The sequence below is a fragment of the Camelus bactrianus genome, chromosome X, assembly GCF_048773025.1.
Source record: "Camelus bactrianus isolate YW-2024 breed Bactrian camel chromosome X, ASM4877302v1, whole genome shotgun sequence".
Lineage (NCBI taxonomy): Eukaryota > Metazoa > Chordata > Mammalia > Artiodactyla > Camelidae > Camelus > Camelus bactrianus.
The window spans coordinates 24,742,616-24,768,481 of record NC_133575.1 but is presented as its reverse complement, the minus strand read 5'-3'; the positions used below and the strand labels follow the sequence as shown (position 1 = coordinate 24,768,481).

The window sequence follows — 25,866 nt, the reverse complement described above, 5'->3', positions numbered from 1 at the left end:
CTATCTCCTCATCACTTATTTCTTCTTCTGGGATTTTATCTTGTGCCTTGGCCTGGGAGATATTCCTTTGCTACCTCATATTGTCTGTCTTTCTATATGTTTGTGTATTCCTTCCACAGGCTTTGGGATTACTGTTTTCTTATTTCTAGTATCTGCCCCTGGTGGCTGAGGCTGGACTAGAGGCTTATGCAGATTTCCTGCCAGGAGGAGCCATTGCCTGCCCACTGCTGGGTGAAGCTTGGTCCTGGACCTCTGGTGGATAGGGCTGTGTCTAGAGGCCTTTGTGGCTTAGCAGGTCTGATGATGGGTGTGGCTGTGTTCCCACCCTGTATGTTGTTTGGCCTGAGGCTTCCCTACAGGCTGTTGGGTGGGGCTAGGTCTTGATGCTGATGATCCAATCAAGATGTCAGCCTCCAGGAAGGCTAATGTAGGTTAATACTCCTGGAATGTCTGCCACCAGATTTTATGTCCCCTGAGTGAGCCACAGCCGTCCCCCACGTCCCCAGGAGATCTTCCAAATCTAGCAGGCAGGTCTGGCCCAGGTTCCTATGAAATCATTGCCTCTGCCCTTGAACCTGGTGCACATGAGTTTCTGTGTACATTTCTCAAGCAAATGGAGTCTCTGTTTCCTACAGACCCTTGAGGATCCCAGAGCCAAGTCCCCCTGGCCTTCAAAACCAGATGTCCTGGGGTCCCCTTCTCCTTCCAGTGCCAGGACCTGGGCTGGAGTGCTTGATTTGGGCTTAGAGCTCTCACTCCTATGGGAGGGCCTCTGCAACTTAACAAATCTTTAGCTTGTGGGTTGCCCACCCAGGGGGTATGGGTCCCAATTATATCACCAGCATGCCCCTCCTACCATCCTGCTGTGGTTCCCTCTTTATGTTTCCAGTTGCAGAAGATCTTTTTTGCTAGGTTCCAGTCTTCTTTTGATGGTTGTTTAGCATTCAGTTGTGGTTTTGTTGTAGTTGCAAGAAGAGGCAAGCTTGTAGTCCTACCACTCCCGCCATCTTGACTGGAATCTCTGCCAGTACACTCTTAGTTATTGGTGAAATTCCTTCTCCAGCTGTAGGTTCTAATTTTATGTGCTGAAAAATAACATTTTTCAAGAGAATTAGAAGACAAGCCACAGACTGGGAAAAAATATTTGCAAAAGACACATCTGATAAAGGACTATTATAAAAAATATACAAAAAACTCTTAAAACTCAACAGTAAGAAAGCAAACAGGTTAATTAAAAATGGGCTAAAGACCTTAACATATACCTCACCAAAGAAGATACACAGATGGCATATAAGCGTATGAAAAGATGTGCCATATCATATATCATCAGGGAGGCAGCTGTGCTCACCACTATACCACCAATGCCTCCTTTCATATATCATCAGGGAAATGCAAATTCAAACAAGGAGATACCACTACTCACCTATTAGAATGGCCAAAAATCCAAAACACTGACAACACCAAATTTTGATAAGGATATGCAGCAATAGGAACTCTTAATTTATTACTGATGGGACTGCAAAGCGGTATAGCTATTTTGGAAAACAGTTGGCTTTTGGGGGGTTTTTCTTTTTTACAAAACAAAATATACTCTTACCATATTATCCAGCAGTCCTGCTCCTTGATATTTATCCAGAGGAGTTGAAAACTTATGTCCACACAAAAGCCTGCACATGGATATTTATAGCAGCTTTGTTCATAATTGCCGAAACTAGGAAGCAACAAAGATGCCCTTCAGAAAGTCAATGGATAAATAAACTTTATTACAGCCAAACAAGAGAATATTCAGCACTAAAAAGAAATGAGCTATGAATCCACGAAGAAACATGGAGGAAACTTAAATGCGTATTACTTAGTGAAAGAAAGAAATCTGTAAAGGCTACATACTGTGTGATCCCAACCATATGCTATTTTAGAATAGATGTAACTATAGAGACAGTAAAAAGATCAGTGATCGCCAGGGGTGCTAAGGATGGCAGGGAGAGAAGAGATGAATAGGCAGAACACAGAGGGCTTTTAGGGCAGTGAAAATACTCTGTATAATACTATGATGATGGATACATGTCATTATACATTTGTCCGAATCCATAGGATATACAACACCAGGAGTGAACTCTAAGGTAGACTATCGACTTTGGGTGATTATTCCCTAAGCTATACAATGTAGGTTCATCCTTTATAAAAGTGTGCCATTCTTGTGAGTGATGTTGATAATGGAGAAGGCCTTGCATGTGTTGGGGCAGGGAGTATGTGCAGGAAATCTCTGCACTTACCACTTTCTCAATGCTTCTTAGGAACATGGGAAGGTTCTGGCAGAATCCAACTCCTATTGACCAGAGTACAAACTTCAGTAATACACACTGTACGGTTCTTTCCTCCTCCTTTGTCTCACTTTTCTGGTCCTTCATTTCACCTTCCCAGGAATCAGCTTCTAAATAAACTACCTGCACACGAGTCCTGTCAGAGAATCCAAAGACAATAATGAGAAAAATGGAAGGGACCAATAGACGAGAAAACTATGGGAGATGAAGACATATCCTCTATATGCCAGACAGTGTATTTAACTGCCTGCTTAACAATTCCACTTAGAGTCTCAAAAATAACCTAATGATCTTCTGTAATCAAATTCATGATCTTCCCCTGTAATATCCCCCACTCCCACTACAGGTTCTATAACACTACTTATCCAGTAGCAAAACCTTGGGAGTCATTCTTGACACCTTCCCACTTGACTCCTCTTGGACACCCATCAGCAAGTCTAGTTAATTTTTCCCTCCTCAATCTTTCTTGGATCTGTTTACTTCTCTGGATTTATCTTGCACTACCCCTCCCCAGTCTTTCATTGTCTCTTCCTGACCTGATACCATTACTTATATTAGGATGACCATTGTCTTGGTTTGCCCTGAGCAGACATGGTTTACGTCCATTGTCTCGGTGTAATTAATAGTGCCCCTTTCACTCATAACACTATCCAGGTTTTTGTAATAAATTATATGATGATTCCAACCTAAGCTAATCTCTCCTCATTCATTCCTTCTCCCCTATATGATATAGCCATGTGATCCTTTCAAAATATAAATTTGGTAGCAGAACGCTCCTTGAAACAATTCAATGGCTTCCAATTGTTCTCAAATAAAATATATAATAGCTTACAAGACCTTGTGTAGTATGACCCTTCCCATTTCTTCACCCTTATGCCAGAAATCATGTATTGCTTCCTCTCCTATCTCCATATTGGCCTGCTTTTTTTTTTTAAACTTTGTTTTGTTTTGTTTTTGAGTGGCTGCTTTTTTCCTGCTACAAGCCATTGCACCTATTGGCCTCTCTGCTTAGGACACTTTTTCCTTGCTTTTCCTATCTGATGTCTAATTACTTTTCAGGTCTCAATTCAAATGTGCTCAGGGAAGACTGCCCTAACCTCCCAGACTAGGTTAGCTGCTCATTGTTACTGTAAATAGCATCATTCCTACTTCTCTTTCAGAGTATGTATCAAATCCTCTATTCATTTCTGAGATAATTTGAAATTATATTGGTCCCCCTACTTGACTGTATGCTGCTTGAAGACAGACTGTGATCTTTACTTGTCATTGAATCCACATTACCTGAGAATAAATGGGGAAATCAGAAATAAAGATTCTGAGATTACACAGGATAATTGCAAGCAGGACTACGTACAGAGAGGGAGCCTCTGAGCCAGGGGCCAGAGTCTTCTGGAAATGAGAGTGAGTGTCAAAGGGGAGTAGCAAAGAGAAGCGGGAAATGAATGGTGGTAGGAAGAGGGGAAGCATATAAAGAAATGGAAATAAAGATATAATGAACGCAAAGCTAGGTGGAGGAGCTCAAAAAACTTACAGGGTTTAAAGGTCTTGCCCAAGCCATCGTAGCTAATGGCTAAATTTTAATAGCCATGGGCCCAGCTTGCTCCCCTCTCACTCTCTTATGCTTGAGCTGGCTCTGTTTTACTTTATTGCCTTTAGCATTCTTCAAAATAATTTTATATATTTATTTGTTTCCTATCTCTTTTCTCTATTGAAATGTAAACTCAGTGAGACCTCTGACTGTGTCATATTTCTGTCTGTATCCTCTGTGTCTAGAATGGTGCCCAGGGCCCACTGCGCTTGAAGAAAATGTGTTGTTAAATGAGTCCTCAGTCCGGTGATATTTGCATTCATCCCATATGGAATCCAGAACACTTTGTCAGTTTCTGGTTTTATAACTTGTTTTCTCATTCCTACTCCCTCCCGCCTCCCGTCTTTGCTGCACCTCTGTGGACCAGTTTTCCTCAGCTGTCTTCTCCTCACACTTTTCCGCTAACTTCCTCCTGCTGCAAATTATACTCAGAAAAAGACTGTAGCCACTTTTCATTGATTTTGATGTCAAGGCTTTGATTGACAACTCCATGTGGAGAACTTTGAACTGCCTGCTGACTCATTGTTTGCTTTAAAAAAAAATAATAATCTTCTTCCTGAATCCACTGGGTAAATTTTTGCTCACAAAAGAGACAAAATCTCTAGAACAAAAACTGTATGAACATTAGAAGTATTGGTCCTGCCTTGATTTCTAGACTCAAAAGTGTCATAGCAATTGTAAAAAGGGGAAGAGGGGAGGTTTTGAAGTATTTTTATCGTTCAACCCAATTTTTACCCATTTTATTTTGTAGTTTAAATGTAAGAGCCATGAAATACCTTTCCAGTATATTATCATCCTCAATATTTCTACCTGTAAGGGAAGAACAAAGACATTTTTTTGAGAATAGAAAATATTGCAGGGATAGAAAAAAATCAGTTTAAAGTGTTTCTTTGGCAGTTGTCATACAGCCTCTGTCTCCAGCTCTGGTCACTGAAGAGTCATTGTTTCCTTGAAACAATTTGGTTGCTTCCATTTCTCATCACCTATAAGTCTTTTTGGTTGTTTATATTTCATTCAAACATATCTCTTATCTCCTTTGATTTTTGTGCTCAGTCCTTCATTTTTTTACTTCCTTTGTCATCCTGTGTGACATAAAAGATCTGCCACCCCAAATCCTTTAATATATTTGTCTTAACCAGTGTTTATTTTCTGAGATTTTATACTATCTTCCCTACTTTATGGTTTATTTGCTTCTTGAGATTAGATTAGATTATGAATACTATATTAGATCAGTTCATTCTATTTTTATGTAATTTTTACCTGGCATTCTTAGTAAAATACGTATTTTTTGAAATTACAACTTGCCTTGAGTATTAAAGACAGTTTGTATTAACTGACAGGCAAGATTTCATTAATTAATTATTACGCTCTTTGTTACAGTTCTGAAACCTCACGTTCGTTCAGTGCCTGTGACATTCTCAGCCAAGCATTACCCATGCTCCTTCCATTTAAATTCTCTATTGTCTTGGTTTCTGAGGTTGCATGTTCTCTTGCTTTTAGTTTGGCTTTCTTTGACCTCTCTGGTCACTTATTGCCGTTACCACTTAGTTGACATTTTTCCCATCAGTCCCTTAAATGTTGGTATCACCCAAGACTAAACCCATGCCAAGTCTGCATCCCTTCATGGCTGGCATCTGCTCTGATTGGTCATAGCTCATGCCATATTTATTATCAGACTTCTTTTGTATTTTCTAAGATTGTGTTTAAATGCTCATAATGTAAAATTTACCATCTTAAAGAATCTTAATCCCAGTTCGGTGTATTAGAGAATCTAAGGAGAAGACTTCTGAAACTGTGCTAATGGTTATGTCTACCTCAGACTGTTCTCCTAAACTCCTGACTTATATTTTCATCTGCCGATCAGCTACCACCTAGATGTTTTACAGATATTTCAAATCCAGCATACCCAAAGTTGATATTATTATTATCTTTTGAAAATCTACTCCTCTTTCTATATTCCTGATTTTGGTGGATGACACTACTATCCACCAGGTTAGAAATCAAAGAGTCGTTCTGGTACTTTATTTCTTAGTATTAAGCAATCAATTGCTAATCTTACTGATTCTATATGCCAAATAACTCTGAACTTTCTCATTTAGCCCTACTATTTTGTCTTTGTCATTTATTCAGCCATCATCTATAAAGCCTTATCATTGGTCTTCTCATCTCTCTCAACCCATCTTGCACACTGGAGGGTCACTGAAAATGAACTTTTTAACATGCCAGTCATATTATATTAGTCATTTTAAAATAGTTTTCTTTCTTTTTTAGGATAGAAATGAAATGTCTCAGGTTGGTATACAGGGTCCTTTACACTTTAGTGCCTGCTAAGGTGTCTAGGTTGTTTCCTGCATCTCCCACCACTCTCTTGATAATCAGATAATACTAATCAGTTTGCAGCTCCCCAGTCACCAAATGCTGCCTTTCTTCTTTAATGTATACTGTTCCCTCCACTAGAAATGCAGTTGTCACCATTCACTTTTGCTAAACTCAACCTTTAAAGTCTCAGCTCAAAATACTGTTCGTATAAGTACTCTCCATTCTGCCCAGGCTTCTAGAGGGGTGCAGGTACTTCTTTCTTATGCCACCGTTTTGCTACTTACCTCTGTTTCAGCAAGTTTCATTATATTTTACTGAAATTTGTTGTTGGTACATATGTCTCCCACTAGAATAGAAACCTATTAAATGCAGTTGTAATGTCTCATTTATTTTTGTAACCCTGATAACATGGATAATAAAGATGTTCTGGGCTTCAAGAAAGAGAATACCCATTCAAAGGGATTTCAGCAATAGAGATAGTGAATCTCACATCACTGGAGGTACAGAGATTAGAGCAGGCTTCAGAGACAGTCCAAACAGAGCCCTGACTCTCTTTCTCTATTTTATTTGTTACGGTTTTCACTCTGGGTTACTTCTGACCTCCTCACTAGTTTCCCTCTAGGTTTCAAGATGGCTGACAGCAGCAAATGGAGCAACATGGTTTTTTGTAACAGTGAGAGAGAGAGAGTCTCCTACCTCAAGAATAGATTAAGAAATTTATCTATCAGTCAGATCAGCCAACCTAGGTCATATATTACTCCTGTACCAAGAATAGTCTTCAGAGTGTTCCATGGGCTGGTTGACTTAAACTTTGGGTTTTTAAACCAAAGTTAAGGAGAAGGTATTATCTTGATTGGGCTTAGAATCTAAGCCTTAGGTGAACCTAAATCCACCTCTAGAAATGAGAGATGGAGTCCATGGAAGCCTGAAAAGAATTGGAGTTCTCCTAGGTAGTAGGAATGCCCCATGGATGTAGGGGTATCTGTGGAAGAATAATGTTTAAGTCACCAACAACATTCACTAACATGGTCATGGTGCTGGGCACAAAGTTATTTAGTTACTGTTTGTTCAGTGAACCTATGAAAGACAATTGCAAGCTGTGTATAAAGTAGGTAACAATGAGAAATATTTTTAGAAGAATTAATCATGCATAAGTTAATCATTCGCATTGGGAGACTCTTCCTAAATTTAGCATCTTGTCCTTCCCTTCACCTTTGCCTGAATCTTATCTTGGCCTTAATCTGGTAGTTAGTAGGAGCCAGTTTTAAATGTTTTAACAGTTGGTTAAACAACATTAATTAGAATGTTTATAGCTCAGATAAGGGGAAGAAAAGCCTAGCCCATCATAAGAAAATATTGTCAAAGAAAGTGATACTTTCATGCAGCTATTCTGCCTTTTAGTGTATTCTCAGTTTCTGCAGACCTAATAAAAAGGGATTATCTCAGCATCCTATAAGTTTAATAACAAGAAACCATGAATAATGGAAATCATTTCAAAACATCTTCACTCACATCTAAAATATGAAACAGCTAAATCAGAGGTTCTTAATAATTTAATCAGTGAAGCATAACTGGAGGATTCAGAAAAAGCACCTCAACTATTAAAAGATTCTTCAGCTGCTGCTTAATGTGGATATCAAGTTATTTCTTACACTGGCAAACAGCCAAGCCATTCCCTGGTCACATCCACTTTTCAGCATTTAGTGGTCCTCTCAATCATCCCGATCACAGCTCCAGGAATGTTTCACGGCAACTCCACAATAATAGTATATTACTATTAGGTCTTGAATTTTGAGGTAGTTTATCTTCCAGAAAAGATATGAATAGAGTAATAAGACCAAGTAGAGTGAGCTTTATTAATGATGCCCAAGATTTTAGACATATACTATAACCTTCAATCAATTTTAACAACACTTCTCATACCCTAGTTTTGCTCTAAACCAGTCCAACTGTGTTATAGTCTCAGATAATATGGTGTTAGAATTTTTTTCTTTCAAGATAGAGAGTTGTCAAGAAACTTGTATGTAATAACTTCCTTAGCATTTAATCCTAAACAGTGAAACTTCTAGTACTTCCTATATAATACAGACTCAAGTACTGTTTTTATCTAGAATGTAATTTTCCTTTGTCATGAAGTATGTTCACAGTTTAATGGAAATAAGAATAATTTGATTATCTCTTTCTTATAAAAGCCTTGGAAATAAATATATCAATATATTCATCTACATGTCTCTCTTGCTAAATAAGCCCAGACCCTTCTTATTCAATAATAATATTTGAATGAAAGCCATTTTGTTAGACTAAATTCAGACTATCAAAGTTACATGAACACTGGAATTTGACACAACATTGTAAAATGATTAAAAATCAATAAAAAATGTTAAAAAAAAAAAAAGAAAAGCTTTCTCATTTATGAGCCCATTACTTCCTTTTGGAAAATATATTAAATGAAATGAAATCTCTGTGTTGATTTCTGATGATAGAAAATATTTTGAAAACTCTTCTATAATTTGAGAATTTTGCCGAGTGCAGATAATTAGAATGATTTTATAGACTAAAATAATTTTTAAAATAAGAGATGCAATTTGTTTTTCATAATCTAAGTAGAAAATCTTAAAATATTATTGTGAGCTAAATAATTCATATGAAGTGATAAAAAAAATTGCTATCTGAAGTTCCATGCTATGTAGTGATTTCCAGTGGGTTGATGATACCTACTCCACTGGATGGTTGCATGGTTCAAATATGTAAAGCTTCTATTATCAATCTCATGTTCTAAGAAACTATTGGGGAGAGGCAAATCTCTTAAGTCCTAAGTAAGCTTAGCTGATCACATACATCTGTTTTCTGATTTGCAAGGACTCTTAGACACACCTCTTGGGAACATGAAAGATCTACTGAATTAGAGTCAAAGTAATTCAGTCTAAGATTTACAATATTCAGAAATGACAGGTTTTAAAGTTCTGCACTGAAATTCCCACAAATTCCTTCCAATCCTAGAATTTTATAATTGAATCAGTAGACAATAATATAGGGAAATATGTAATCAAACAAAGATTTTTTTACGTAAAACTGCAGTCAACATAGGAGCTCAGAGAAGGGGAGTATCAGAGGTAAATCAAGTCGTCAACAAAGATTTCATTGACATGAGATTCTCATCATTAAGAGTAGGGAGGATTAGAATAGGTGAAGAAGATATTTAAGCCTGAGGAACAGCTGGAACAGATTTATTTTCTGAAGAATGAAAGTGTATTGAGTATTGCTTGAAGAGACTGGCTAGCCTGAATCAACATGGGCATTTGGGGTAAGTAGTAGGAAATAATTTTCTGTAAGTAGAGTGGAGGCAAATTCGGGTATTTAGACATAGTCCTGTAGTGTTTCTCCACCTTTGTCTTCTCACCCCTACCTCACCAATCTCATGACACATGGTAGTGACATTCACATATCTACATGGGGGTATTCACGTTAGGGGCTACAACATACATAAAAATGAGTGAAAAAAGCAGCAGGATAGCCAAATTCAAGCATACTAGCTCCGACTGTTCCCTTTCTCTTCTGATCAGAAGAGCATATCAAAATGTTAAGTGACTGAGAGTACCATTATATTGACAAACTTGAATCTGCTATAATTTTTAAAACCTAGTAAACTATTTCACAAATTCAGTTTTTTCTGCCTATGATACAAGCCATCGTCAAAAGATTTTGATACCATTGTTTGGCAGCATTGTAACTGAAATCAACTGTAAGGGGAAGGAATGGGAGTTTTGAAGCTACTTGATCAGAGTAATATTGTTAGGCAGTGAGCAACATGGTAGAGGTTCTCAACCTAGGGACTGGAGATAGCTGAGATTTCTCAGTGTTATTGAAAGCAGTTCTCAAATCCTTGAGCAAGTGTTGTCTGTGGATCAAATTAGTTATGTGTCTCCACATATATGTAGTAGGTATTTTCAAAGCAATGTGAATCATACTGCAATTAATAAAATGCAGTATATTAAAACATTACTGAATTCAGAATAAGTTGATTTTTGTCACTATTTTCTCAATCTAGGCATACGAGATACATGATTATTATGCAGAGGCACATAACATTTTTGCGATTTCAAAGGCATGCTCCTAATGTCGTAAACCACTGGCACAATAAAAAGATTACTAAATTGAGAATTCAGAGCTCTGGATTCTGGTCCTCATTTGGCCTCATGCCAGCTGGGGGGCTGGAAGTCTTTTGCAAAGCATTCAACCCTTTGGGCCTCAGTTTCCTTAATTGTCAAATGATGGGATTCTCCCAAATGGGACAATTTTTGATAATGCTATCAGACAGAGCATCTTTGGTTTTCAGTGTATAAAATAAGTATGAAAACCTTTTCAAGATTCTCTAACATATATTTCCATGGCATTGAAAATTATTACTAATAACTTATTTTTTATAGAATAATTTGTTTATTTATATGATTAGGTGATGATAGAATCTGATCCCCAAAGATCATCCCTGAAAGTGAAAGAGCCCTGACTCTTTATTGTTTCACCTAGTAAAGTCACCCAGCTGTGGTACCTCAGGCCCCCGTTGTCTATAACAAACATTAACCATTTCAGCAATACAGTCTCTCAGTGCTTAAGTCCGTATGTCCTTCCTTTCCATTTTTACATCAAATTGAATGGGAACATCAAGCTGACAATAATAAATTGGCCCTACTTTTTCTTTGAGAATTGACCTTTCTGCCTAGCTCTTGACTTCTGTTCAGTTCTTATATTCCATAAGAAGTATACTTTATGAATTAAATTTATAAAAATTAACATTTATAATAAGAATGACTATTGGAGTATAACATGCTCATGCCTTTGAGGTAGGATAAAAGTAGCAAAAACAACTTTGGTGTCCTTTTTTTCATTCTTTTTACCAAATTACAAGGCAAAATGAAAATTTTTACCTGTTCAAAATTATATATGTATATATGTACCTCAAAAATGCATAATTCCTTTCCTTTCTGTTTTATCTAGTTTGATGAATCCTGAATAAGAGTTAGTGTTGTTTCAGTTGGGTTTATTTCTTTCATGTGACTGCCTTTTATGCAACAAACTAGAGATTCTGTAACATATAACATAATGAAGAATTTCCCCCTTTGTGTCTTTTTGCCTTCAAATATAGGTGATACTACATTCTTGACTTTTACTTTCTCCTATAGGCTGTAATTTTAATACTAGAGGAAATATATTTTACTTCTAGTTCTAACCAAAATATCTTGGGATAAAGGAAACATCAATTTTAAAGAGTTATTACCTTTCTCCTAACAAAAATAAAGCATGATTTTCTATTGTGGACTGTGTAATTAACTTTACCTTAGAATGTTTATTTGAATCTTAAATATAACTTCATTTTACTTAAAAGTTTATTTTCAAGTACTGTTTTAAAATGCAAGATTTGGTGTAATCAATATCTTTTATGTAAAACATTGCCATCATGGAAAAAGTATCAGTATTACTAGGGTTTAATTATGATTTACTGATTTTTTTAAGGAATGAATAGTAGCCCTGATCTGATAAAATTTTTCCTGTTCTTAAGTAGCATAAATAAGAGATTCAGAATGAACCAACTGTGCAACACTACAGCTTCATGGATCTTTTTAAATAAACAAAGTAAGCATGTTCCTGTTTCAGAAACCATAAAACTGTAGATTCATAGCTTTCCCAACCTCCCCTTACACTCTTAATTTGAGACCCATTCATCCAAAGGATTAGGACAATGAGATTCAGGTCCAAATCAATAGCAAATATATGTATGAAAACCGTCATGCTAATGCTCCTGGGAGTGTTGCCATTTCAATAGCATGATTTATAACCATTGAACAATGTTTTTATTTATAATTACCTCTCCTACTTTAGAAAAGAATTTGAGATGGTTTGGTGGGCATGATTTAAGGAAACAAACATCATAATCTTATTTTTGTGCTTGTAACAAGCAATTTTCTGTACATAATTGGTACTTGTTTTCTACCTTTGATTTTTGGTTCCTATTGTATAGTTAACAGTTACTGTCCTTGTGGGCATGGTGTACTTTTCTACAAGTTAAATGAAAACATGAATTGATTTTGATGTAGCTAGTTTCACTACTTCAGTTTGTGTGCTTGCCATACCTGCAGTTCATAACGTGTTTTCTGACCCAGAACTTTAAAAGCTAGGTTTAGCCCAGCACAATCACTTCAAACCAACATGAGATACTCGTTACATTTCCAATGCCATTATAGAGACGGAGTTCAAGACTTTAGCATTTTGACTTGTCAGGCTCTTTGGTGTTTTAGTTATTGGATTTAGTTGTTGGATTTCACTTAAGAAACTGCAACTCAGATGGTAAATTGAAACTCAAGTATAACCAAAGAGTATAAAACCTTTTTTATAAGCCTTTAAGCAATGAATAGGCCACTGATTCTCTGCATGGATTTTTTTTTTGTCATTTTCCAGAACATTCAATTGAATACTGAATTGTATAATATTTGATGCCAATGAATAATTAATTTTAAAATTAAAATTAGTTAAAATTATTCCAGAATTGAATGACTGGAAACATCATGTTACTTCTATGTATTAAAAATGATCTATTATGTGTATAGGTAGGTGTCTTTGTGTCACCGGATAGTATGTTCGACTGGATTCCTTGGAAGCATTCTCTGAGACAGAAAGTTGCATGCAGAAAATTTCTTGGGATTTATTCTTGGTAGCTCCACCTGCAAGAAAGTGAGGGAGGCAATACTCGGCAGAGGGAGGGGCTAATCCACAATGCAGCTGCTACAGTAACCTAGGCCAACATGACAGGGAGCTTTGGAGCTGGGTTCATCCTTTAAAGTTGTCTTAAACTGAGGCAGGTGAGCTGGGACTTAATATCCTCCTACTAACCAAGAACAAGCCCCAGGGAAAAATGCAGCTGTGACCCTTAGCAGTCATTATTCATAGTATCTGGGGTGTGGGTCCATTGACTCCAGGCGAGAACATCCATGGAGCACAGTATCCACTATGGAGAGGCATAGGCATCATCTTTTTACCCCACAAAGGTTAGAAATATGATACAAAGGAGAAGGAGTAATGACAGAAGAATAAATTGGTGATTTTTCACTGGGCCTTAATATATAAGAACCACTGTTATTTATAGAATGGTCTTTATTTTTAAATCTCCTTAACTCAGAAGAGAAAGGAAAAAGTCCTTATAAATCTCCTTAAGTCAGAAGAGAAAGGAAAAAGTCCACACTTTTCCTGGTCCATGGATTCCTTTTTTAAAAATTGTGGTGCAAAGCACATAATACAAAATACACTGTCTTAATCATTTAAAATATACAGCAATGTTATATGCACATCATTGCATAACAGAGCTCTAGAAATTTTTCATGTTGCAAAACTGAAACTCTATAGCAAATGACAGGATTTCCTTCTTTTTTAAGGAAATGCATTCCATTGTATTCATATACCACATTTTCTTTATTCATTCACTTGACAGTGGACATTTCATTTTTTTTCCATCTCTTGACTGTTGTGAATAATGCTGCAATGACCATCAGTATCCAAGTATCTCTTTAAGATCCTAGTTTCAGATCTTCTGATACACTGTACATTCAGAAGTGGGAATGCTGGGTCATATAGTAGTTATACTTTTAACTTTTTGAGGAAGCTCCAAACTGTTTTCCACAGTGAGTGTACCACTTTACATTCACACCAACATTTCACAAGGGTTCCAATTTCTCCACGTCCTCACTGACACTTGTTATTCTTATTCTCATTCTCTCTCTCTCACTCACTGACTGTGATTTTGATTTGCGCTTCCCTGATGATTAGTTATGTTGATCACCTTTTCATGTGCATATTGGCCATTTGTCTATCTTCTTTTGAAAAATGTATATTCAAATTGTTTGCAGATTTTTAATTGGGTTTTTTTTCATGAATCCCTCTTTCATCACTCAACTCAGAGCCTTTCTTCTTAAAATATAGATTACTTGGGAAATTTCATCTAATTTGCTAGATTTGGATTTTGAAGAAGTCTTTTACTTTATCCAAATCTTACTTTCCTCTCCCAGAAATTGGTAGCAGTGATGCTCTCTCTGCCCACACTCGAGTGTGGTGGTAAGGAATCATTGGAGAAAATTACTAAAAAGACACTTTTATACTGTTCAAAGTTCTGTACAAATACAAGATATTATTATGAATTCAGACCCAAAGAATCTACACATTAAGACTACTTAATACTGCTTCATTGACGTTGGAGCTAATGATTCACCTTTGTTCTGCCTGATGAAATTCTAGATTGAAACTCTAATGAATCCTCTCTCCCTCCCTCCCGCTCTCTTATATGTCACTTAAGGACTCTGCTTAGTACATTATGCTTCATTCTAACCTGGATGACAACAGCAGCAAATGTTGTTTGAGAACCTACTGTCTGTCTGGCATTAGTTTGGGTTGGTGAGGAAGAAAAAGATAAATTTGATACTTCAGATAGCTTATCTCATCTCATGGGCGAGGCTTGTGAGAGCCTGGCACATGTATAACAACTTAAAAAATGCATCACTAGTTATTTTGGTACTTAGGGTCAAAAAACATAGCTTACCCAAACAAATATGAGACTCATTTAGAGTGAATTATGTAGAGAGCACTGCTTACCTGGTTTTGCTCATGCTTGACTGTAGAATCTTATCTCTAATACCCAGGTAGTTGCAATTCTGGTAAAAAGAAACAAAGAACAGATTGGATCCTTTAATTCAGGAGCTTTTTAAGGTGCTAAAAATGTTCATAGACTAGCAGTGCATTTTCTGTAATGAGAACTGTACAGTATGGTCTAGCGAGTTATACCCAAAAGGATATATGGATATTATTCTGATACCAATTTTGGAATTGATGACCATCCTTCATCAATAGCATGGTCCTTATTATGATCTAGTCTGGCTTCTCTTCCCTTGTCTTCTGCACTGGGCTGCCTGCTTCATGGCTCTCATTATTACATTCTCTACTTTTTTCATTTACATAGTTATAAGTGTACTAGCAATGAATTTCTACTAAAGGCATTGCTTTTCAAATGTCCTATAAAATGCTGGCTGCCTGATTTACAGGTATCTTAGAATGATTATGTACATTTTCAATTCTCTGTATTTCACACTTGGAATTGAAGGCTTTTTCTTTCTTAACCATATTCTCTTTTCTGGATCAGCATTTGTTTTAATTCTTTAGCAATGGGAGGTCCCTTTTAAATCTTGTTTTGGATAGGTAAAAGTGAATATTGTATCAGTTATTTATTGTTGTGTGAGAAGCTACCCCTAAATGTAGTGGCTTAAAATAAGAATCATTTGTTTAGGTCATGATTTTTTGGGTCTGCTTTGTGCCAGGCATATCTAGATGGTTCTTTTGTTAGTCTCAACTGGACTCATTCATGTATTCATGATCAACTGGCAGTCAATGGCCTCCCTCATGTGTCTGGCACTTGTTGGCTATTGGATGAGACAATGGATGTGACAGGGCCACTTGCCTGCCATCACTCAGTAGGCTAACATAGTGGTGAAAGATTTCCAAGCATAACCCAATGGCCAAGCATTTCTCAAGCCTTTGCTTGAGTCATGTTTACTAACATCCACTGGCCAAAACAAGTTAGTTGGCCAATCCATATTCAAGGAATAGAGAAATATACCACAACTCTTGATGGGAGCATCTGGAATATCTCATTACAAGGGTGCAGATGCAGGAAGAAAAAAAATTGTGGACATTTACTCTCTACCAGAGATGCCTTCATTTTTGTCATCATGACATTTCCTGTGTCATATTATTCCCTGATAGCTATAGCTTCAAGTGTTTATTTTTTTTCAGTGCCTGCTCAATATCATGTGGATAAGAGAAGCACTTAATTTCACTTAACCTATACTTATGATAAGTAGCACAAACTTGGATAGGCATAAAGGATTTCCAGTACAAAAGCGTGTGCATGCACGCAGAATGGGGAGGGGAGGAGAGAGACTGAAAAAGAGAGAAATTAAAAACCCTTTCAATGAGTAATTCTCAACCAGAGTCTATTTTCCCACATCAGAGGACATTTGATAATGTCTGAAAACATGTTTGGTTGTCACAACTGGGAAGGTGCTCTGGCCAATGATACTGACAAATATCCCACAATGCTCAGGGCCACAACCCACACCAAAGACTTATCCATGCCAAAATATCAACAATGCTAAGGTTGAGAAACCCTGCTTTTTAGTGAGTGCAGGTTGGAAGAATTCATAAATATGAGTTATGAACCCATATATGAGTAAGAATTCATATAGGAGAGTTAGAAGATGCAAACTAAAAGAGGAAAAGGCAAGGTTATTTCTGTCTTCAAATTAGTGAGGAAAGGATGAGTGTTTGGGTGAAGTCAGGTTGGCGATATTCCTCAAGAATAATATTTAACTTGTGAGAGGAAGCCAGATTCACTTAGTTTTTATAATCCATATTTTTATGACTAGTTCAAGATGATCTTCTCTTTCTAATTAGAGTGGATATTAGATTATTTTGTGGGTCCTATGTGTTGTAAGCTATTGTTTTGGGAGTCAAAGGTATTTGAGTAGTAATTTTTATATATTGAGTGGGACTTTTTCTACATAAGAAGTGTAGAAAAAGTATCCAATGTTCATATTATCCTTAGAAATAGGTATAGTGGATAATGCCTTGGCATTGTCACTTGTTAATGTAAGATGCTGAGCAAGTTATTTTACCTTTTAGTAAAATGGGAATAATGCCAACTCTGCAAATTGCTTAGTAAAAATTAAATAAAACAAGGCTTGTAAATAACTTTGCCTGGCACACAGGAAATATTGTGGTGATAGTGTAGGTGACATTCCCTCTTCCAAGAAGCAGCATATATTTCCTATTTGGATTATATTCTTTACTAGTAGGGAAGAATCAATTAAAAAATGATAAAGTAGCATTGCTAAGCTTTAAAACTCTGTGGCTGTTCCAGCTAACAAGTTTGTTTCTAAATGCAGAAATACAGTTGGTTATCATGAATCCTTGAGTTCCAATTCCCTAGGATTTGTCCATGCATAGCACAAGCCGTTATTTGGCTAAAATGTAAATAATTCATGATAGTTGAATCACATATTTTATTTCCTCTTTAGAATGATGAGAAGGAATATAGACAAAAATAAATGTTTATGGGTTCGTTAGCATTTGTTTCTAATTTTCCACATGTACCTAGAGGCTACAAATATTTAGAGAGAAGTGAGGTTCTTTTTGAATCCTACGTGATTTCTTTTTTTTTTATTGAAGTATATTTGATTTACAGTGTTGTGCTATTTTCTGGTGTACAGCATAATGATTTAATTATACATACATGATTTTCTAATTTTGGTAACATGTACTCTCTCTTACATGTTTCATTAAGCCACATGCCAGCCTTTTAAATATGCAAAAGAAAACTATTTCCCCATGTTGGTTACCTGGAGGATGGTTATTTTATCTATTGGTAGTACGATTAACTAGCTAAAACAGTCTTTCCTATGACTCTAGTATTAGACAGTAATGCAATTTGACTGCTTGTACGAAATGGTACTTTTTAGATATTTGTGTTAGTGTTAGTCCAATAATTTATCATTTAGTCAGTTGACCGATTTTTCAAGTATCAAAGTAAAGGAAACAAAAAAAGTTACCCACATTCATTCAAGGAAGTTAGAAACAGTGTGTGCTCCTTGCTTTCTTATCAACCAAAGGAGACCTGTGAATTACAGAAAACCACGTGTGAATACTTCAAAGGAAGTGTTCCAAACACATTGTGTGTGTGTTTTTTAAAAGATTTAGTAGCTCCTTTAAAGCTCTAAGTAAAGCTGTTAGTCTGACTAATCAGGTGCCCCTGAAACCAATTAAATTTTTAGACTAGAGAAATGTTCTTCAAACACTTAGTAAAAAAATGAGAGTTCCCTCTTAAAGCCAACACCTTTTAATTAACAAAATACTCAGAGCAAAGCTGTGGTTTGCAATAGTATATTACACCTACTGTTATTCATTCTTCCATTCCAATGTGCCAAACTTGATTCCTTTGAGCAATTTTGAGTTTGATTTTCTGTACGCTTAACTGTGGAAGGAAAATACAATTTTTAGTCGTTTTTTTTTTTAATTTTCTGATGAATGCATGTGAAACACATTATGCTACAGTCGTTAGTAGTCAGACTTGACAGGCTCTGTGTGTATATGTGCACGCATATATCTATACATATATACATAAATGTTAATGGTGTGTGTATCTATCTTATCTGCTTGGCTTAATAATACACATTGTAATACATGGAGTTCTGGCATGAACTGATTAAGCAGAAAGGACACCAGCATCTCTTGCTGTAGGAATGGTTAATAGTATGACACCATAAGGACTGTTTTCTGCCATGACCCCATGCTGGAAGAGGTACTTCCTACATCAGACTTAAGGAGAATGCCCTTGGTCTCAGTATTGGTTAAAGAAGAAGATATTTGAAGCAACCATTCACCTGGCCAGTTCCTTATGATCCTAGACAGGGGCCTGAGGCAAGGCGCAGACATCCAGGCAAGCAGATCAGACTGTGGAGGCATTAAATGACACAGAGAAAAGGATCCCCACAGACTAGAAGGGAAGCCATTTCCCATGCTCCTTACAGGGGAAAACCTGGACTTGGTGTTTTAAGACTCTGTGTAGTCATTTATGTATCCTAACTCCTTACATGATCACAATTATAGGTGGAGAGAACTCTCAACAAATCCTCTTTCCATCTTTTAAATTATAAAGTTAACAGAAAACTCCCCTGGGATGACTAAATATCCCTGCTTGACCCTACTTGTCAAGATTCTGTTGTTCAGTCTGGGCAAAACCACTTAAACTGCCTCCTTACAGATCTGACCAGCCCACACTTTACCTAACGGGGTGATTTTCTCAGGTTTCTAGTAAAAGGACAGTGGAAAAGATTCAGGGAGGTTAAGTAACCCGCCCAGCATTACACAGCAAAAAATATGGCAGACCAAGAGTTTAAATCCAACAGCCTAGCCCTAGATAGTCTGTTTTATACTCTGCTTTCTTTTCTTTTCTTTTAATAGTGCTGCTGTGAACATTGGGGCTACATGTATCTTTTATTTCCTTTTTTTTTTTTTTTCATTGAAGTATAGTCAGTTTACAATGTTGTGTCAGTTTCTGGTGTACAGTGTAATGTTTCAGTCATACATATATTCGTTTTCATATTCTTTTTCATTATAGATTATTATAAAATATTGAATATAATTCCCTGTGCTATACAGGAAAAACTTGTTTATTTATTTCATATATAGTAGTTTGTATCTGCAAATCTCAAACCCCAATTTATCCCTTCCCACCTCCTTCCTCCCGGTAACCATAGTTTGTTGTCTATGTCTGTGAGTCTGTTTCTGTTTTGTAAATAAGTTCACTTGTGCCTTTTTTTTTTTTTTTTTTTTAGATTCCACATATGAGTGATATCATATGATATTGTTATTTCTCTTTCTGGCTTACTTCACTTAGAATGATGATCTCCAGGTCCATCCATGTCGCTGCAAATGGCATTATTTTATTCTTTTTTATGGCTGTACACGGTGCTTCTTGATCCAGTGTTTGTTTCCTGCTTTTTCCCCCTTGATAGAAAAGTGTGGAATGTAACAGTTGATTGGTTTTATTTTCTCTCTGTAATGTTTGACTTTCCATTTTCTTCCCTAGGCAGTGGCTCTTTCTCCATTATTTTCTTGTTCTTAAAATTGCTAAATTCACCTAAACAGCCAGAGCCTAGGCATATTCTGTGTTCTAGCCTTTGAGAAAGCATCCTTCGAAGCTGTTGTTATCTCATGGCACTCGCCATGCATAGAAGGCCTGGAAGTTTACCAAAAAGCTTACTATGCATAGACTGTATTTTTGTTAGTTTCGTTCATTTATTCAGAGGACTTCAACGGAGCATCTGCTAGATTCTAGGACCTCTAGGTGGTGCAGGGGATAGAGCAGTGAGCAAAAGGGTAAGTTTCTCCTCCCTTCCCCATTGGTATAAAGAGATGTTCAGGTACTGAGGGCTGGAGAAGAAGAGACAGCAATGGCCTGCCTGACCCATCTACAAATGAGATCCTTTGCCCATGACTGGGGCACAGATGACCGTATCGCTCAACCTCTCAACCCTCCTCTGAATCTGTTTCAGCTGATTTGAACTTAGTGATACTTCTTCCTGTTTCCACATTGGAGAACTTTGTGATATTATCATCCCAATGTCATTTGTTTGTGCCTTTTGGTCATCTTGGATCATTCTGTTTTTCAGTCTCTGGCCTTAGCCTTTCTTTTCAGTAAGCTACTTCTTTTTTCCAAATGTGCTTTCCGGAAAACAGTTTAAGTCTGATGATTCTCTGCATTCTCATCCTTCACTGTATAGAAATTTAAGAGGACATGATCATTTATACTTCATTAAGCACTTCTTTGTTGGTCAGGAAAAAAAAAAATCTCATTCCTGCTCTCTTTTGAGGGTCAATTTTCAATAAGTCAAGTCAAAAAAAAAAAAAAAAAAGCATTGTCTGACACTTCCCAGAACCTTGAAATCCTCCCAAACTACTGTACATTGCCCAAGTATCTCTTGTGTATCTATTTTAAGAACAATTTGTCTGTACTTCCTAGTCAGCCAGGCACTCCACAGCTAGCTCCCACAGTGATGTTTTAATTTTGCTCTCTTTTCATCCTCACCCTTGCATCCTCTCCAGGGATTCAGCTCCTCTCTTGGAATCCCTTTTAAGATTTCTAGATCTTGTTGGCTTTTTCCTCCTATACTGTTGGGTCACAGGATGCATTTCTGCTTCAGATAATGTTTCATTCTTTCTAGAAAAAGCCTCAGAGTAGTGAGACAGCTTCCAGAAACTATTTCTTCTCTGTCTCCTCAGTATCCTCTTTAGTTGTTACTTCTTGGCATTAGTTTTTTATTGACACCTCACTTTTTTTTTTCTTTCTGCCTTGTTCAAGATTATTTCTTCCATTTGTAGGAACCTCTTGTTCTCTCCAAAAAGCTTGAAAGACGAGGCATTCCTTCATCCCTTTCATTGTCTTTGCTGAAAAAAAAAAGACAACCTTAAAAATGCAAAAAGTAACATAACCGTGAAAAGTAATTTAAGGCCACCTCAAAATGGAATGCCAATATGGCACATTTTCCTCATCTTTCTAGAACAGTTCCCTTGTCCATGCCTTTCAGATCTGGTGTTGTGTTCTACAGCTTTGAGATGAGATGATGTGTTCTACAGCTTTCCCTCAGAGCTTCCCTTCTGAACTTTATAGTCCAGTACATGTTTGCTGCTGGTCTCCTGGATCTGGTGGGCTCCAGAGGCCATTGCCTATAAACTAGATGAGATGTTCCTTACTCCTCATCTCTCGCCTGCGATAACCCAGTTGTTTGTTGGTATTTAGTATCAATTCACATCAGCAAGTTCAGCCTCCTTCAGCACATATAGGGTCACACAAGACCTTTGACTGAGTTTTCATCAAATATTTTACATATTTTTACCCCTTCTCTCTAACTTCTCATCATATTTATCATTTTCTTATTTATCAGATATTTATAAAAATACTAATACCTAACAATATTACCTACTAGTGGCAGGAACTGTGCTAATACTGTTCTTGTTATTTTTCGGGTATTGTTCTATATGCATTTTTTGTATTAGTCATTGAATCTATGCAACTGCCCCCATGACCTTTACCCTATTATTGTCCCTCCTTTACTGAAAAGAAAACCTGAAGTTTAGGGGAGTTAAGTAACTAAACCAAGGGCACTGAGTTCCTAAGGCAGAGAGAGGAATTCTCTGCCAGATGTTTTTACTCTGGAACTTCAGAACTTAACCATTACCATAGGCTAATTTATACTATGGTTTTGAACACTATTAACATGAATTTAATATTTTAATAACCTTGAAACAATGTTTCATTATCCAAGTAGAAAAACTTTACTAGTTCTGATTTTCCAGAAATAGTGTAGCTTGGGTTTTCTTCACTGCTAGCCACTTTATTACCAGTCTGAAAGAAAAGGAAAAAAAAATATAGAAGCTGCTCCCAGAACAAAATACAGAGCAAAGACAAGAACATTTCATTGGCTTTGATTTCCCTAGAGTCCACCTCCAAAGTAATTTACTTCCTAGTCCAGGAAATCGTTAAGTTAGAAATAAGAACTTATCCAATCTTTACTTTTTTTCCCTTGAATGAAATAAATAAATAAATAAAACTTATTCACCTGGCAAAGTCTGAATACTTTATATTTTTCTTTACCAATTCCACAATCTATATAACTGCTATGGAGAAGGACTTTTTAAATTAAATTAATTGCTTAGCCATGAGAATAGTCAAAATCGTTTTGAAAGATTGTTAAATGTATATTAATGAAAAGTTAGTCTTTGAATTTTCCTATCATGTAATACTATATAAAATACCCACATTTTTAGGGGGAAAAATCATATAAAGTCATAAATAATACTTTGGCTCAAATTGTAGCCCTTAAAGTTGTTTTATTGTTACTGAAATTGGCTTCTTAGCTTGTGTTTCTAATTTTTCTTTTTTCCTTTTTGCCCCCCCCCAAATATTTAGCTCCTAGTCAGACTGTTACTCTGGTGACACAACCTGTGGTTACCAAGGAAACTGCCATCTCCAAACTAGAAATGCCATCTTCCTTGCTGTTGGAGGTACCTGCTCTGGCAGATTTCAACCGGGCTTGGACAGAACTTACCGACTGGCTGTCTCTGCTTGATCGAGTTATAAAATCACAGAGGGTGATGGTGGGTGATCTTGAAGACATCAACGAGATGATCATCAAGCAGAAGGTATGGGGGAAAAAGATAAAAGCTGACAGAGGTTTATCTTTAAAGTGATTTTCCACAAGTCAGTTCACTCTCCTAGACCATTTTCCATCAGTATTCAGGAAGCTTTTCTCTGTCAGCAAACACATTACTCTCCACTCTGTTCAGCCTAAGTATGATCAAGGAGATGAATTAGTGCAGTTATCTAAAACAGCCATAAGTTACAAAGGAATTATACGAGTAAGAAAGCATAAACCTTACAAGTGTAGTTAGCTTAATTAAATTCGCTAAAGAACTGGTATTTTAAAAATCTACTTAATATCAAATAAGTACCTCAATTGAGTGGTTTGTATTGAAACTTTATTTTGGCACTCTTCAGCCATAATATATTACAGAATCAAATACAGTAATCTGGGAATTGATTATTCACTCTTCTGGGTTGTCTCTGCCAGTTTTCCTCTTCCAATGATAAGGATAATTGAAAATTAACTCTAAATGAAAAAGAGAAAAGTAACAAAACATAATATATTTTTAAATATCTTAGATCTTAATATTGGTATTTATGTAATGCCATACTCAAACATGCTGTTTAGTACGAAGATTGCAATTCTCAGCCTCATCAGAATCCATTCTACAAAATTATGACATTAATGAGAAACATAACAATACACTGATATAAATATGATTTACCTAGTTAGAACAAATATACTATATATATCTTTTATATTTCTGGAATGAATAAGGAAAGCAGTTTTCAAAGGTATGTATGCTATGTATTTTTACTTATAAATGATTTTCAGGACTTTTCTAAAGAAGTAATAAATTATACTGAAAATGTTTAGCTGTCACAGAACTACATTTTGAAAAAGCAGAGAGTAAGACAGACAGATTTCTTTTCAAAATGAACTTCAGCAATTCAATAGGAATAAAAATAATTTGATAGTAAACAACCTGCATTTAAAGTATCTTAATCTTAGACTTGAATCTGGTGAGGTTTTGTTTTTGTTTTTGTTTTTGTTTTTGTTTTTGTTTTGTCATTTCCAAATGACATGATTGTGGTCAACTTATTCTCTGGATGTTGGTTTCCTCTTCTGGATGCAAGGAATTCACATTCACATTTACCATATCATGTAGCATATATATGAATATAAAGATATGTAAGTATTATATAAATGTGTATACTTTGTTTTACTACTGCTTTTTAACAAATATTTGGAGCCACATTTTTCCAAAAAAGCAACTGAAGCTCAGATGTCACACTCCTAGTTAGTAGCTAGTAGCAGAGTAAAGGTTCAAATCCAGTCTGTTGGGTTACTAAGCCTGTGTTCTTAACTACATATGCTGTCTGCCAGTATAACTGTAAATATGACTACCCTTGGTGATATACGTGTATTTGTATGGGTAGTCTATGTCAGGCCCTATGCTAAGCATTTCACAATTTCATTGTGCTGATACATACAGAAACAAGAGGTACAGTCTTTTACAGAATCATACTGAGTTATACCAATATTTCTGGGACTATTTCTAACCAGAGGAGACCAGTATGTTATAATGTTTAAAGCAAGGGGTTTGGAATTAGATTTTCTGTGTTCAAAGTTTGACTCCTCTGATACAGCTTTGTGACCTTGGGTAAATTATTCATCCTCCCTGAACCTGAGTTTATCTATCTGTACAATGTGGATGATGATACGATTTGCCTTATAAATGGTCATGAGGATTAAATTGGGTAGTGCTTGAAAATGCATCCCACCTTACTGCAAGGATTCACCTAATGTTAGTAGTTAATATTAGGTTCTACAGCAAGCTAGGTAAATCTGCCTATTTATGGCATTTGTGTAATGCAAACTATATGTCATATAGTAATATTACATGAAAATAAGAGTTCGTTTCCTCATCTGCACCCCATTCTGTGATTGACATTATGGCCTCCTATAAAAGCCACTTGATACTGGAATGGGAAAGAAAATCCACACTCCCTTGTGAAAGGTTTGTCAGCTTAGCCTCTGAGGAAGGCATTGACCTGCTCAGTAGTCTTCCTAGTACTCCAAATCAATTTGTCTTTTTCAGAAAGGACTGTTAATTTGATGTCTCTTCAAAATGATAGTCTTTAAATACAGATTCAAAATTAATTCAGAGTAGAAGTTCGAGTGCCATGTCTGAGGTCATAGAAAGCCAGTACAGGCATCAGTTGGTATCTACAGGGGATTGATTCCAGAACCTACTGTGGATAACAAAATCCACAGGTGCTCAAGTCCCGTGGTCAGCCCTCTGCATCTGTGGATTCTGCATCCACAGATATGGAGAACCAACTGTATGTTTATTGAAAAACTCCATGTATAATTGGACCTGCGCAGTTCAAACCTGTGGTTTTCAAGGGTTAGTTGTATTCATAAGTGTTTATACACACACACACACGTGTACGCCTCTAATCTCCCTTCTCGTACTAAATAGTGGGGATGTTTTTCTTGCTTCTTCCTCTCATATTAAAAAAAATTATAAAGATACTGTCAATTCTGGGCTTGTATAGCTTCAGTCATTAAATGGTCAGTAAAATGACCCTAAGTAAACATTAAACAGATGTGTGTGCGTGGAAGGTGACAAGAAAGAGATGTTAGTTCGTGGAAGTATTTATTATAATATCAGGAAATAGATATTTCCTCTATGTAGAGTTTTAAATAAAGCAATTCAAACTCAAATGTTAGAGGTGTGAGAAATGAGGCAGTATTCCACAACTGCTTTTTAAACTTTAAAACACTATCAGTGACTATTTATTCATATATTTTTTAGTAAATTTTTGTTGAGCTACTACTAAGTTCCTGGGAAATTAGATAAGATAGGAATGCACAGATTAAAGAAGGTGAAGAAAAA

At 36.3% G+C, this 25,866-nt stretch overlaps 1 protein-coding gene across 8 annotated transcripts in view; it reads left to right on the top strand.

Moving 5' to 3' along the window:
* The window catches only part of DMD (dystrophin), a 1,840,970-nt gene that overhangs the window by 1,241,611 nt on the left and 573,493 nt on the right, over positions 1-25,866 (top strand). For all 8 annotated transcript variants that reach the window (XM_045507265.2, XM_045507267.2, XM_045507235.2 and 5 more), the window contains one exon: positions 22,790-23,022. In XM_045507265.2, the coding sequence (XP_045363221.2) occupies positions 22,790-23,022 (233 nt within the window). The remainder of the gene's footprint in view (positions 1-22,789; positions 23,023-25,866) is intronic.